General features: G+C 59.6%; 3 protein-coding genes across 3 annotated transcripts; 2 read left to right on the plus strand and 1 right to left on the minus strand.

Moving 5' to 3' along the window:
• Positions 1-2063: 2063 nt before the first annotated feature.
• On the plus strand, positions 2064-5887 carry THITE_2120332 (uncharacterized protein). Its single transcript, XM_003655943.1, has one exon. The coding sequence runs from the start codon at positions 2223-2225 to the stop codon at positions 5757-5759; it is 3537 nt and encodes a 1178-aa protein (XP_003655991.1). The 5' UTR covers positions 2064-2222; the 3' UTR covers positions 5760-5887.
• Positions 5888-7208: 1321 nt separating this feature from the next.
• THITE_2096870 (uncharacterized protein) lies at positions 7209-8189 on the plus strand (the record flags this gene model as incomplete). Its single annotated transcript, XM_003655944.1, has 3 exons — positions 7209-7649; positions 7733-8108; positions 8162-8189. Exons 1-3 carry the CDS (start codon positions 7610-7612, stop codon positions 8187-8189), a joined length of 444 nt encoding a protein of 147 aa, XP_003655992.1. The 5' UTR covers positions 7209-7609.
• On the minus strand, positions 8182-12471 carry THITE_2120335 (uncharacterized protein). Its single transcript, XM_003655945.1, has 5 exons — positions 11845-12471; positions 10890-11774; positions 9903-10825; positions 9558-9843; positions 8182-9489 (listed from the first exon to the last, which is right to left on the minus strand). Exons 1-5 carry the CDS (start codon positions 12042-12044, stop codon positions 8394-8396), a joined length of 3390 nt encoding a protein of 1129 aa, XP_003655993.1. The 5' UTR covers positions 12045-12471; the 3' UTR covers positions 8182-8393.
• Between the last annotated feature and the right edge of the window lie 1981 nt (positions 12472-14452).

Here is a 14452-nt window from a genome sequence, read left to right on the forward strand (position 1 = left end):
TTGGCAATGTGCTATCTGCCCACCCATCCTGACACTGGTGGTTTTAATGCCTTCGGGCTTCGTCTGGTGATTGTCCGAGGGAGCTGCTCAGTGGGCGGCCCAACGCCGAGCCGAGCCCGTTCTATCGGATGGCATGTATGTGTCTTCCCTTGGACACTGTGGAGGACGGCCTTGTGTGGGCCCAGTGGGGCAAACTAGTCCACGACGAGGATAGCTGGACCCTGGACCCGAGCAATCAGGCGGACGGAAAGCTGCCGCACCGCTGTGCAGTGCTTGGTTCCATGCTCTGATGCATGGCAACGAAGGCTCGCAACGATCGGCTGCTCTTCAGGGGGGAGCCGTTCGCTCGAAACCAGCGAGCTGCATGCACAACGGCTGAAGTGGAACGGGAGTCCATACTAGTAATTACTTCAAGGTTGGAAACGAGCCACGGAGGGATCAAGTTGCCACTAGCCAGTGGTCGACTTGAATGATACGGCGCAACTGTAACGTCAACATTCGAAATCTCGAGGCTGGTTCATTCTGAGCCAGAGGCTCTTTGCCCAGCATTACAACTAGTGCCCTTGTAAGTGGAATGCTTTGTGCTGAGCACCATCGTCCGGCATGACACTTCCTGGCAGGTCGACTAGCTCAGGTCACATCGCATGGGCCGCGGGATGCAGAGTAAGTGAGAAGTAAATGGAAATTAGGTACTGTGTAGAACGTGGCTGCTTTACACGTTTACTTGCTTCCAAGTCAGATTCCATCCATGGTGCGTCCTGCTTTCTTCACAGAGCAGGTCCCAGAAAGGTCGTGCGCAAGTTGACCAGCTTGGTGCGTTCCTCAAGTACCTACGGAATAGACTATCCGTATATGGGAGAGATCTGCTTGTGCCTCCAACTTTCACGGAGGTCCCTTACCTTACGGAGTACCGGATACTGTTGGTATTTACATGTGCATTTCATGATTACACCGATCACAGCGCTCTGACTCTCAGACACTGGCTCCAGCATGCACCAAAACCATTTCTCTTCCGGGCGGTATACTGCCAACACAGGACCTATTGTCAACTCTGGATAAGATAAAAGAAAATGAGCAGGCGGTCGGACTTTGGTAATTAACCGCCGGTACGTATACCAAGTAAATGGTCCGTGAGAGATCCACGACAGTGGTGCGCGTTGCGGACCCACGCGGCGACTTGACCTTCTCCGGTATGGCCTGGACAGGTGCGGAAAGTACACTCCATGCACTACACTTATTCCAGGTTAGTGCACGCACTGCAGTGGCCGGGCCTGGGCATCCAGGTTCCGCCCACACCTCGCTAGTGTAGCTAGTACAGTGCCGTATGCAAAGATGACACTGTCCTTCTGTTTCCCGGCTAATGCTAGCCGCCGCGCTGGGCCTTGCCCCAATTTCGCCATCCCGTGCAGCCAGGGCCCCCAGGGGTTGTGGACTGGTTTCCATCTCTTCCACTTGTGTGTGTGCGCCGCCTTGAGGTGTGGCCCGCTCGTTCCCGCCTCCACCGAACAGCCCAGCAGCCAGCCTGCCTTAGCTTCGCTACCGACCTAGGTATCTCGCGGGGCCCAGCCCTCCTTGCTCTTTGCAACACACCAACACCACGATGCGGTCGTCGCTCTGAGCGTTTGGAAAGCAAGGAGCGATTTTGCAGCAAGAACAGCGAGCGCAAGAATAATACCTAGCAATTGCGTCGGAATAGCATGCGTCTGTCGACCTCGCTGTCGAGCCCCTCCCCGCCTCTGCCTCTCCGATAGCTTCTGCTCCCCACCGCTTCCGCTGCCCACCCGGCCACCCGCCCGCCCGCCGTTGTCGCTGCCTTCTGCCGACCCTACCTCCACTCTCCTGCCTGATCGTGCTGTGGTCTGTTGACGAGCGCGCGCCCTACGTCCCACCACACACGCACGCACACAAAGTCAGCCCGCAACGCCAGAAATCCCGCTTTCCAGGACAATGACAGTGTCAAGCGAGGCCGAGGGCAAGGTCGACGCTGTGCCTGCCATGTCGGATTCGTCCTCTCCCTCGACTGCGGGCGCACCGGCGCCCGCTGGCGATGAAGCCGGTAAGTTTTGTTGCAGAATGCAGCATCGTCTCCTCCGCACCCCTTTAATCTGCACCTCCCCCAAGCCTGCCCGCGCCGTTGCATGGCAATCGCTTCGTTTCCCGCGCGGAGCGCCGGAGCCTTGGCTGACCAAGTGTGCTGTTCCAATGCGCAAGCCTCCACGATCATGGTCAATACCAAAACTCCCGCCGCCGCCAGCGCCGCCGCCGCCGCCCCCTTCCCTCCGCCCAAGACGGACAAACCCCGGCCCCACGTCTGCGGGACCTGCCAGCGCTCCTTCGCCCGGCTGGAGCATTTGAAACGCCATGAGCGATCCCACACTAAGGAGAAGCCATTCGAGTGTCCCGAGTGTGCGCGATGCTTTGCCCGCCGTGATCTGCTCTTGCGGCACCAGCAGAAGCTGCACCAGACGACCACCCCGTCGTCCCGCCCTCGCAATCGCCGAGAGAGCGCCAGCGGGGCGACGCCGGGCGGCAGCCGAGTGCGGAAGAACAGCATTGTGGGCTCCAATGCTCCCGCTGCCGGCACCAATGCCGCCTCCATGAGGCCCAGGGCGAATACAATTAGCCACGTCGACGGTGCGGCCATGCAGATGATTGCTGCCGCCAATGCGCAGGTTTCGCGGATGCCCCCTACCCACAGCCGCCATCCAAGTCTGGTCGGCCTGCCGACACACGGCCTTGAAGCCTTTGGTATGGCTGCGGCCCTGGCACATCGCGGGGCGCCGCTCGGTCTGCCCAAGCTGGAGACGCATGGGATCCACGGCATGGACTTCTCGAGCGGACTTAGAACGGCCCCGCCATTGCCCTTCGGCACCGATTTCGAGCTGGACGGCCTGTTCTTTAACACCTCCCCGGGCTCTACCATCAACCCTAATGCGCTTCACTACAACGATTCGCCGCCTTCCATGGCTATGGATCCCCTCTCTCCTTTCCCCCATGGTCTCCCCGACATGTCGGCCGGCCAGTCGCTGGACGAAACCTTGGACTGGCTGCCAGGTTTCGAGCACCAGATGTCCTTCAACAACGGGCCGGCCGAGACCGCCGTGGACGGCTCTTCACCCTCCGCTCTTAGCACCACTAGCCAGAGCGGAATCAGCGACGTCATGGTGGACGGGTCGAACCATCACACCGCCTCGGTCGTGACGAGCTCAATGTGGCAGTCCTCCATCATGGGCCCGCCGCAGATGTCCAACCCGTTCTCTCTCGACATGAGTGGCTCCGTCTTTCCTGACCTCCTGAACGGCGCGCCCTTGTCCCCGCAGCCGTCGTCGGCCAAGACCATGGGGGACAGCTACTTCTCGACCCCTCCGCCCTCGCTCAGCTCCCTGAGCCCGACCGTCGTCTCGGGCTTGAACAGCCAGAATCTGAACCAAACGCTCAATTTCGGTGCCGGTCCGGAGACGCCGTCCTCGATGAATGGTAGTAATCATGGCACCTTACCCGTCTCGACAATCACTGATTCAACAAGAAATGCCATCCTAGGTGCCCTGTCGGCCTCTCAGGCGTCCCAATTCGGGTCGCGGAGATACTCCTTCACCACGCCGATGTCCCCCACCACCGCACAGTCGCCGCCACCCGCCGCCCACACAAGCGCCAGCACCAGCATTACCAACGCCGCCTCCGGCAACGGCGGCGGCATGAGCAGCAGCAGCAGCAGCAGCAGCAGCGGCATCGCCGATCTAACCACCGCCCTACCGAGTACCCCAGCCTTGCGGCGATACGTCGGCGCGTACCTGCGATACTTCCACCCCCACCTGCCGTTTGTCCACGTACCGACGCTATCATTCGAGACCCCTGCGCATCTGTTGACTAACGGGCAAAATAGCGGCGTTGGTGGGAGTGGGTGCTTGCTTCTTTCTATGGCAGCCATTGGCGCCCTGTTTGAGTCGGAACACCAGGCTTCCATGGAGCTGTTTGGGATGGCCAAAAAGATGATCCAGCTGTATCTCGACGAGAGGAGGAAGGCGAACGTAAGAAAGGCAGAATCCATCCGGCGCACGCCCCTGTCGGACCAGAATTCACAGCAGCAGGAATCCTCCGTCGAGACGCCCGTGTGGTTGGTTCAGGCGATGCTCCTGAATGTCGTGTATGGCCATAACTGCGGAGACAAGCGGTCCGGAGAGATAGCATCCACCCACGCTGCCGCCTTAGTAAGTCTTGCTCACGGGGCGGAGTTGTTGCGGCCGGTGCGCGTCGAGCCAGCAGCACCGAGGGACGTCGAGATGCTGGATGCGGACGGTGCCGGCGCTTGGAACGGTTACGGGAGGGAGCATGCCGACGACCAGGCCGAGTGGCTGCGTTGGAAGACCATGGAGGAGCGGAAGCGGACCCTCTACGCCGTCTTCATCCTGTCCAGCCTGTTGGTGTTGGCGTATAACCACACCCCGGCCCTTACGAACTCGGAGATCCTGCTCGATCTCCCCTGCGACGAAGAGTTCTTCGCCGCCGAGACCGCCGCCGCCTTCCGTGAAAAAGGCGGAGTTAGCGCAGCCAACTACAACCGGGTGACATTCCATGAGGCTTTGGGGGAGCTGCTGCGGACGAACGAAAAACAGCAGAAGCGTCCATTCGCCGATGTCCACACACCTTTCGGCCTGGCGGGCCTCGATGTACACGACCCGCCCAAGAGCGAACTGAAGACGAGCAGCTTTGGCTGTCTGATCCTGATCCATGCGCTCCACAACTACATCTGGGAGACGCGCCAACGGCATCACAGCAATGTCTGGACGAATGAGGAAACCGAGAAGATGCACCGCCACATCGAGCCCGCGCTCCAGGCATGGCACAGCGTTTGGGCTAGCGATCCCCGGCACAGCCCGGAACGGCCGAACCCCTACGGCGCAGGGCCGCTCTCGGCTGACTGCGTCCCGTTGCACGATCTTGCTTATGTTCGCCTTTTTGTCAACCTCTCGCGGTCCAAGGAGAAGTTCTGGTTACGTGACTGGGACGGCATGGCCCAGGAGCTGGCAAACGGCAGCGAGATTGTCCAACACACGGAGCCCTCGCCCTCCTCCAACGCAGACTCGGCCATTACCGACTCGTCCATCGCCACCGGGACTACGTCCATTACGCTCGACTCCCCGTCCACGCAGTCTTCTCCCTCTCCCGAGCTGACGCTCTCCGGCACCATCAATCCCGCCCTGACCCAGCAGCCGATGTTGAGTCATGCTGAGACTGCCGGCAACCGATCGGTGTCGCGCAAGGAGAAGCATTTACGGAAAGCGGCCTCTTTCGCGGCCGAGTCCCTCTGTGGCTCGGACAAGCTCGGCGTAGCCTTTGCCAACTTGACAAGCCGTGAGCTACCTCTGCAGGCGACGCTCTGCGTCTTCGACTGTGCCCAGGTCCTAGCGGAGTGGGTCGCCACCGTCCAGGACCGTGTCGGCCGCTACCTCGGAATCATCGGCCGAGACAATGTTGATTTTTCGCAAGTGCCGGCGATCATGCTGCTAGAAGAGGAGGACTTGAAATTGCTGGGGAAAATCGATGAGATTATTCGCGGTGCCCAAGCCAAGATGGACATGGACGCAGTTCAGGCTGGCAGTGTGGGTGGCGGTGGCAACGGCGCGGTGTCCGGCATGGACAGCAGATTGCAGATGGACGACAGCGCGGGGTACGCCTCGAAGCTCCTGCGGGTCACGGCATACATGTTTGACAAAGCCGCTGTATGGCCTGGTGAGTTTGCCGACCACTTCGGGCCTTGAGTGTTTCCCCCCAGCTTGCTGACCGGATGTGTAGTGACCCGCCTGATTACGTCCTGCCTCGAGACCCACGCGAACCGGATGCGTGCACGCGCCGAGAGATCCATTCTGGCCCTCAACTGAGTGCTGACGGCTCCGGCGTGCTCTTGGCTGCCGTGGATGCTTACTGGAAACGCCCTCTCATTTTCACTGCGGTCAGGGACCGGTTTCCTCTGGCGCCACCCCGGCTTTCCCTCCGAGTAAGCCCAACACTCGGAGTCTATTCATCGGTCATGTTTTCTACAACAAACATTGATACCCTGCCTATCGGTTTCTTTCTCGCACAGCCCTTCGCGTGCCCTAATTGTGTTGCGGAATTCTCGCACATCACAGCTATCTGGTATCCTGGCATGGTTCTTGTTCGGTCGAGGACGTTCGTCATGGGCCCTCAGGTACGGGATCGCCGCATTTTCTTTTTCCACCTACGTTATCGGGGAGATCGGCGGGTGAGACACAAGGAGAGCGCTTTATAATGGACTGGGGACGACGTTACGAGGCGTAACAGGAGTACCGGGGATTTGCCAGGCTACTTTCGATTTACGTCCCGCAAGTGGGACGAGGAGATGACGTTGATTTTCTGTCTACCGCTTGATGGGTGCTCAGCACTCGGGGCACGGGGGGGAACTCGGGATTCGGTTGGACGGGATGGGCTCTAGCCTGGAAGCATGTCCCGTCCTACTCTGCTTGTGAGGCAAGCAGAGAAAAAGGGTGCTTGGAGGCGAAAAGTCGCTGTGTTGTATATTGTGGGCCACGAGCAAGAGAAAAGTAGTTGAGCTGTGCGTTGCGTCCTGCGCCACGTTGAACGAGGTGCCATATGGCTGGTAGTAGGTGATTTACTGTGTATGTGTGCTCCGCTTGTTGATCTGCCGCAACGGAGCAGCTGTGTGGTGTTGCCGACATGCTAGAGGGAGGCACCTGGTTTATTCACGGGCACTTGATGTAAATGAGCTGAGTTTCGAAACCACCTCATGGCTGGCCTCCGTTGCAGTTGGTGACGCCCAGCAAGAGGGAGAGAAAAGAATAGGTACCGAAGCCCCTGAAGTAAGAAAGGAGATGGGATACAAAATACAGTAAATATAGTAGGTATACCGGGGGGGAGGAGCGCAGAAGAGAGACGTGGAGAGATGAAGAAGCATAGCTCGCTCGCTTGGGGAACAAGCGTTTGGGACAGCGTGCACACATTATCGCACGAACAAGTTCACTTATTAAGGTGACCGACCCAGGGCGAACTACCCTTGAATGGATCCTTCAGTGGATTTGTTTCCCGCCTGTTGTTTGGGGTCTCACAGGCGGGGCCAGGAGGGCCCTGTAAACTGACGTGATCATCTCTCCCGCGTCTCACAAGATGAGCGAGGCATTAACTGTTCCATATACCAGCACAGCATACGATAGTGAGCCAGGGAGCTAGTTGCTGCTGTTCCCACCTATTTCATTCTCCGACTCCATCCACGCAAAACACGAGGGATGAAGCCAGCATACCACTCGACTATGTAACTTGTGAGTCCCCATGGCCGCCTCCTGAGGCTGGTTCGGGATCTGGGTCCAGTCTTAAAATTATGCCCGGGCCTGACAAGCATGGATGCGGCTCACTTGTTAGCGCCAGGTCCGTTGGCCGGGACAGTCATCCTCTCTGTCCCCCCATTTCTCACCACCCCACCCCTCGGCGCTGAACCGCCGCCTCGCGTTTCCCCCTCCTCTCTCCCCCAAAGGCGACAACGACAACGACGGCGACCAGGAATCGAAAGGCCGATGGCGAGGCCAGCTGAGCACCTCTCAAGCTCGCCAACGGCCCGCAGTACCCCGACATCCAAACCATGCGGGACACCATCCCGGACTGCTGTTTTGTCCCCTCGAGTAGGCGCTCCATGGGCTATGTCGTCCGCGATGTGGCCATGGCGACGGCCATTGGCTGGGCCGCGCTGACCTGCATCCCGTAGATTCCGGACTTCGCCTGGCGCGCCGCCGCCCGGGTCGTGTTGGGTATGTCCAGGGCCTCGTCTGCATGGGCATCTGGATCCTGGCGCACGAGGTCGGCCACGGCGCCTGCTCGGTCCACCGGCGGCTGAACGACGTGACGGGCTGGACGGTGCACTTGGCGCTGCTGGTGCCGTATTTCAGCTGGAAGTTCTCGCACCGTCGCCACCACCGGTCCACTGGCCACATGGAGAAGGACATGGCCTTCGTGCTGCCCACCAAGGCAGACCGCGAGACGCGGAGGCTGGCGGACCTGTATCTGGACCGGGAGCTGTTCGAGGATGTGCCCGTTGTGCAGCTCCCCAAGTTGCTGGCCCACCAGCTCGCGGGCTGGCAGATGTCCGTACCTGCTGTTCAACATCTCGGCGGGCGTCGGCAGCCAGCAGCGCAAGGGCAGCTGGTGTGCGCTCGGAATGCTGACACAGCCAACAGAAGGATCCATTTCTACGGGGCCGAGGAGGTCACCGAGGCCATCAAGCCGCTGCTGGGAGACTTGTATGTACCACCGCGACGACCGCTCCTTCATCGGCCAGCTGTGGTCGACCTTCACGCAGAGCAAGTACGCCGAGGCGGGCCCCGCGGTGCCTCTCGATCCCCAGCTCATCCCAAACACCATGTCGAAGTCTAATGCACCTTTCGCTTCCCACGCTCCGCGGGCAGATCCAAGCTCGAGTAACTTGCGCCTAGCCGGAAGCTGAAATCCACCACGCCGACCAGCCCGCTCACAGCTCTCACCAACCCGGCCAGGTCGCCGCAGATCAGCGTCGTGCACACCTGGAGCACCGCAAACTCGGCGTACCCGGGCTGCCCGACGTTCCTGGGGTCCAGGATGTTGGCCACGGCATGGCGCCGCCGGACACCCTGATCGGGATCGGGATGGTGGTGGCAGGAGTCGTCGGCGCGGCCGGTGCGGGAGTCGACCATCGTGATCGGCGCGCCGTCAGCGACGTCTTCTGTGGCCCGGTCGGGGGTCGCGAGCGCGGACTGGCGCATGCGCATGAATTGGCGCGTCATCTCGTACGGCCGCGGGAGGGGCAAGAAGGGCGGCAAGCTCTGGCCGGAGAGCAGCGAGTTGGACAGGAGCGTGAGGGTGGATAGGATGGTGTGGTGCGTGGGTTTGAGGATGTCGAGAACATCGGCCAGGGCGCCGAGCCATTCGCGGTTGGTGGGGGAAGCGGAGGGGTGGCGGGAGCGGGTGTGGAGGGAGAGAGAGGCGCCTCGTAGGCCGGAGCGTCTCGGGTGTCGCTCGTCGTGGTCGCCCCTGTCGGCCACGTCGCTCAGGCGCACGCGTGTAGGGTGCATGATCGTGTAGCTTATCAGAGTTAAGTAGGCCATGATGCGAGTGCTTCGGGTGATGATGTCGTGGTATGTCTCGCGCGGAAACTTGCCACCGACGGTGGGCTCCCATCTCTGCCACTCGGAGTGTTGCGACATGGATGAGACTAACATCATGACCTTGCCGTAGATCTTACGGCTGACCTTGTGCAAATGATGCGCCGGGCTTCCAGGCATGTTGATGTCGCCTGCAGTGCCACGGACGTTCGACCGAAGAGAGGAGCTGATGACCCCGAAGTAGTTGGCCAGGAGATAAAGCGTCGCCGATAAATCGCGCCGCAACCAGGTCCGATCGGTCAGGGGCGATGGGAAAATGGTCCAGATGAAAGCAATCAAGCTCCCTCCGGCCACGCAGGCCACGCGGTACGGGGCCAGCAAGTAAGTCCTACGAAACAAATTTCGGTCAGTCAAAGCAGGCACGAAGAACTCCCGCTCTCGCGGACTGCAACGTACGGGTGGACTGGCTGGCCGGTCCGCTCTGCGGCGGCGCGGCCGATGGCGAGCACTTGAAGCTCGTAGCTGATGATCAGAACCTGGGTGACGATGGTGATCAGGATGGCAGTGAGGAAACGAGGGAACTTGATAATAAAGTAGTAGTTGATGAAGATGGAAAGCCACAGGAGAACGATGACTCCGGGGACGTGGCCATCCACGATGTACCAGACGATGAGAGAGAGGCACATGGCGATGATTGTGCCACCGATTCTGCAGAGGAAGCCGAAGAAGGACTGCCCAGAAGCTGTGAACCACGGTTAAGTGCTGCTCCCCCCGGAAGTTAACGGTGTGGAAACCACTTACTCATAGTCATACTCAGAGATACGATGACCATGGCCCAGACCAACCTTTGCTCCCTGAAGAAGCGCTGGGTGCTTTCCAGGAAGGCGGCGATCCCTATGGTCATGGTCGCGCAGGCCACTCGGAAACCGAAAGCGGACTCTTCGGACCCGAAGAACTTGGGGATCTTCCGCAGACCATTGCCAAAGCGCTCCCACGCGGTCTTGGGAGGTAGATGTTCAGGATCCCTCTTGCGGTTGTATCCGCCTCCGAAGTCGACAATGTTGGCGCCAGTTTCCATGGCGTCGGGGGACTGTTCGGCGGACGAATCCTCGCTGCTGAAGACGGCCTTGACCCACTTGCGCAAGCGGTTGACGGTGGGCGTGATGAGCCGGTGTTTGGACATGGTCCCGTCTTGGATCTTCTCATCGGCAAAATCGACGAGGTCCTGGACGGCCTCGCCGGCGGCGTGCATCAGGTTTTCCAAGTAGACGATGATATAGAGCTGCACCTGATCGCGCTCGCTCCGGAAGGAGGGCTGGTCGGCGGCTCCTCCGTCAAAGTTGATGCCCCTTTCCTCAACCCACTTCCTCAGCAGCTCTCCCTTCCTCGAGTAGAACGCCTGGACCCTATTATCCAGCACGCTAGCAAATCCTGGGTCTCCAGGCATAGGCTCCGCGCCTGCTTCGACGTCGGCGTCGGAAGGGTTGGACCTCTTCTTGGGTCTTGGGACGAGCCCCAGGCACAATGCGGCATGCTCGAGGCCGTGATCAACCGCCTTGGACAGAATCTCGAAGGGCTCATGTACCTGTTTCATGACCTCATTCCATACACGCTTCTCAATGTCCTTCTCATCAGCGGTCTCGTCAGGGATGCCACCAGGGTTCTCCCAGTCGGAGCGTTCCGAAAAACGCTTAATGATGTCGATAATTGTGTTCATGCCCAGTCTGGCAGCCGCAAGTCAGCGACCGATTCCTGGGGAAGGGAGACAGGGAGACCAGGGGAACCTACACGGGGATATAGACGTGGCGAAACAGCGTGTAGACCTCGCTGAGGTCTTTGGCGTCGAGCTTTCCCCAGGCAATGTCGCGTTTGGCGAAGGGCAGGTCCGCATGCAATTTGCCTGCCAGCTCCCTCAATTTGGACCCCGTTTCCTCCAGGGCTTTCGCTGCTTCGGCCTCCTTCGTCAAGGATGGCTTCTTTTGCCCGACATCGGTTTCTTCGTCTCCCTTGGCTAGGAAGGTCTCGGTGTGCGTCGCGGCGTTGAAGGTGGCATCCGTTTCGAGACTGGAGAGGTACTCTTTTTGCAGCGCGACCAATCTTCTTAGCAAGCCCATGGCGTCGGCGAGCTCCTTGAAGACCACGACCCGGCTGCTGACGGGAAACACCAGAAGGTTCACGCCGAAAGCCAGTGCGAGGGCGGTCAGCATGGCAGTCAGCAGTTCTTGCATGTAGAGCTGAGCCGCGGCACTGGTGGTCATGATGGGGCCGAACGTGGCTGACACGTTGACGAGGATGCTGTAAATAATGATGGGTAGGTTGAAGGCGGGCAACTTGGCACGCACAACGTTGCCGAACCAGATATTGGCAAAAAGCCAGACGGCGCATACGGCCGACTGGCTCGAATTGTATGTCGGAGTTGCAGTGGGAGGTGTCCCTGCCGGGGTGGTGTGGAGGCGAGCCTGCACGGCGGACCAGAGGGCGAGCATGGACACGGCCGACCCAAAACAGACGGCCAGGAGGCTGAGCAAGAGATTCATCATGAACTTGCCCCGGGGCATGATGGCCATGGCAAACACGCTGATGACGGGGACCAGATAGCCAAGGGTGATGAAGTAGGATGCCACCACTGGGGCGTGACACATAGCGATGCCGATTGTTGGAGGCAGAGAGCCTCTGATAAAAGGGTGATATGGCTGTTAGCCAGTGCGCAGCGGCTCGAAAAGAAGGACGCAAGGAAGCTTACTTGAACATGGTGCACACGGTGGGCGCATCGAGCCCCAATTTGGTGAAGAGGGCGGCCACTCGGCCGGGCTTCTTTTCCTCCGCCGATCCGGGTTGACTCTCCTCCGTACTTTTCGGTTTCCCGCCGTCCATGCCCGCAGCTTTCGAAGTCGAGTCTGGTCCACGGCTGGACGGCCGCCCGTCCCCCTCTTGGCGAGCCATGCCTCGTCCGTCTTCCGGAGCGCCGGGCTCAGAACCCAGAAAACGCTGGCATGGACTGAAGTATGTGTGCAGAGTCCTGCCGGATGTCGAAGTATGGCGAGTCAAGTAGGGGGAAAGCTGGGAACGCAGGCCTCGCAGCGAGTATGTTCGCCCGGAAGGGCAGTCGAGGCGCGTGAGAAAGCGGTCACACTCTTCGAACCAGAATCTGAGAGCCGCGGAAGGGAATCAACCGCAGCAAGGGATCACACACGAGTGGTGAGAATATTTGATGCAAAAACTTGTAGACATTTGGGATGCCGATATGGGGATAGCCAGCCCATGGGAAAGATCTGGCGGCCCGGATATCGAACGGACATCTGCGTCATGCATGCTGCGATGCTGGACATGGTTAGTAAGTGTAGAATACCTGTCTACGACAGGGATGCCGGCGATCACAGTTGACTGAGAGCGGGGCGTCGAGCACCGGGCTGCACCTCTCGGCGAATGAAAGCAGCTCGTCGGGGTGGCCAGGACAGCCAAACCGTTCGCTGTTCCATTTTGCCAAGCTACACAGTATACGCGCGGGAAGGCCGAGACCGCGACGACGAGCGCCCCAACTGTCGAGAGAGAGATCAGGAACGGGAGGAGCCTGTCGTGGGATTCGTACACTAGGACTTGGAGCGACTCCTCGCATGTCTCGGGTCGGCGGGGTCGGGACGGTGTCATGAATGTCTGGTAGGATAGATCGGACAAGCAGCATGATGCTTGTTTCCAGTTTCGGGCATGTCTGCAGAGGGAGCAGGCAGTTGGGACCCAGGGAAGAGTCAGCGTCCGACGGTTATCGGACGGGTCATCGGAGGAACTGACAGGGTACAAACGACGAACGAGCGAGCAGAGGAGCACCCCGGTGCATCGCACGTCGGCGAGATACGGGATTCCCGGGCTGGCAGACCATGATTGTTTACTTACACGGGGTAAATCGAATCATCAAGCGAAGGAGAGGGTGCGACACCAATTTACACGAGAGGCAACCTGGAAATATTACCGCGAAACGTTCGGTTAGTTGAGAGGGCGAGGGTTTGAGGGGTTGAGGCTCCCCGCAGGCCGGTTTGCAAGAGCCTTGGCTGTTTGCAATGGCTGATGGCCCACGAAGGCTGGCCAACAGCGACCCACTCACGGCCGCTGGAAGGTAATTTACCGTAGGTAACTGACCAACAACCCCAGCGGCCACAATCGAGCCAGACACTCCTCCATCAACCCAAGTGCTGGGATGACAGCAATCATTGTTTCTCCTTTGCAGCACCAAGAACGGTAGCAAGATGGCCGGGAGCGGTTGCACGTCAGGCAGGGCGTCAAAATCTATGCAGTGCACGGTACGCTGCAGGATCAACAGGGACGCACACCGAGACCTTGGCAGGGTCCAGTTCGATGGTCCTCGACAATTCAGATCATCACCATCACTCCAGGCCGTTAACGTATTGACATCTTGACCACCTCACTGCTGTCGTCGGATTCGCCATTCCACAAGCCCGTCATCTTCCACTACCTGCCCGGAATTTCGTGTCCCGTTCCTCAATTGTGAGGCAAGTAGCTACTGGATCCGGCGACAAAATGGGTTGCCTAGTGTCTCTCGACGTGTAACAAAACATGGCCGGGCCCTTGGCCTCGCCATATGCTATTCTGGAGGATCTCAGTGAGTTCACGCATGGTTTCGCTGTGCACGCCGCAGATAGCCAGGGCCTGCCTGGCCCTTCACTTCAGGTTGTTCCAAAGCAAACCCGCTCTGGCGACCCATCTGCGGCGAAGCAGCCAGCGCTTATTCTTCGTGTCCCCTCTTCCATGCTCTCCTCCCTACTGCCCTGATCGTCACGGACTTTCTCTCTGGAAAGCTATCACCATGTCTGCAAACCCTTAAGAGCTCATTCTCCCAGGCGGTACGCTGTAACTCGACGGCCGGCCGTATTTCCATGCGCTGTGTTGACCGTCTTATTCACCCATACCTACCTCCTACTGGAACAACACGGCAGAGATCACCGCAATGCCAACACACTACACGCCCCTCCAAACCCCCACCGACATCTCATCTCCCCTCCTCTCCACTCCCTCCCGCTCAGACCGTTACTCCCCCTCCAACCCCGGCTCCTCTTCTCCCAGCACCCCCAGCAGCCGCCGCAGCCAACCGTCCCACCGCAAGCACGGCGGGAAGAAGGCCACAGAAACAGACGAACCGAAGACGGCGACCGAAGCCCCCTACCTATTCCTGGGCTCCATCGCGGCCGCCTCGCTGCTCGCGCACAAGTACTGGCCCAAGGGCTTCCTCTATGGCCCCAAGGAGGACTGGGAGCTTGCCGCCACCAAGTCGGCTCCGCGGTCCAAGCAGCGGCGCGTAGCGGAGAGTGTCGATCGCGGAGGGAGGGGACGAAGCGAGG

The sequence above is a fragment of the Thermothielavioides terrestris genome, chromosome 4 (genome assembly GCF_000226115.1).
Source record: "Thermothielavioides terrestris NRRL 8126 chromosome 4, complete sequence".
NCBI lineage: Eukaryota > Fungi > Ascomycota > Sordariomycetes > Sordariales > Chaetomiaceae > Thermothielavioides > Thermothielavioides terrestris.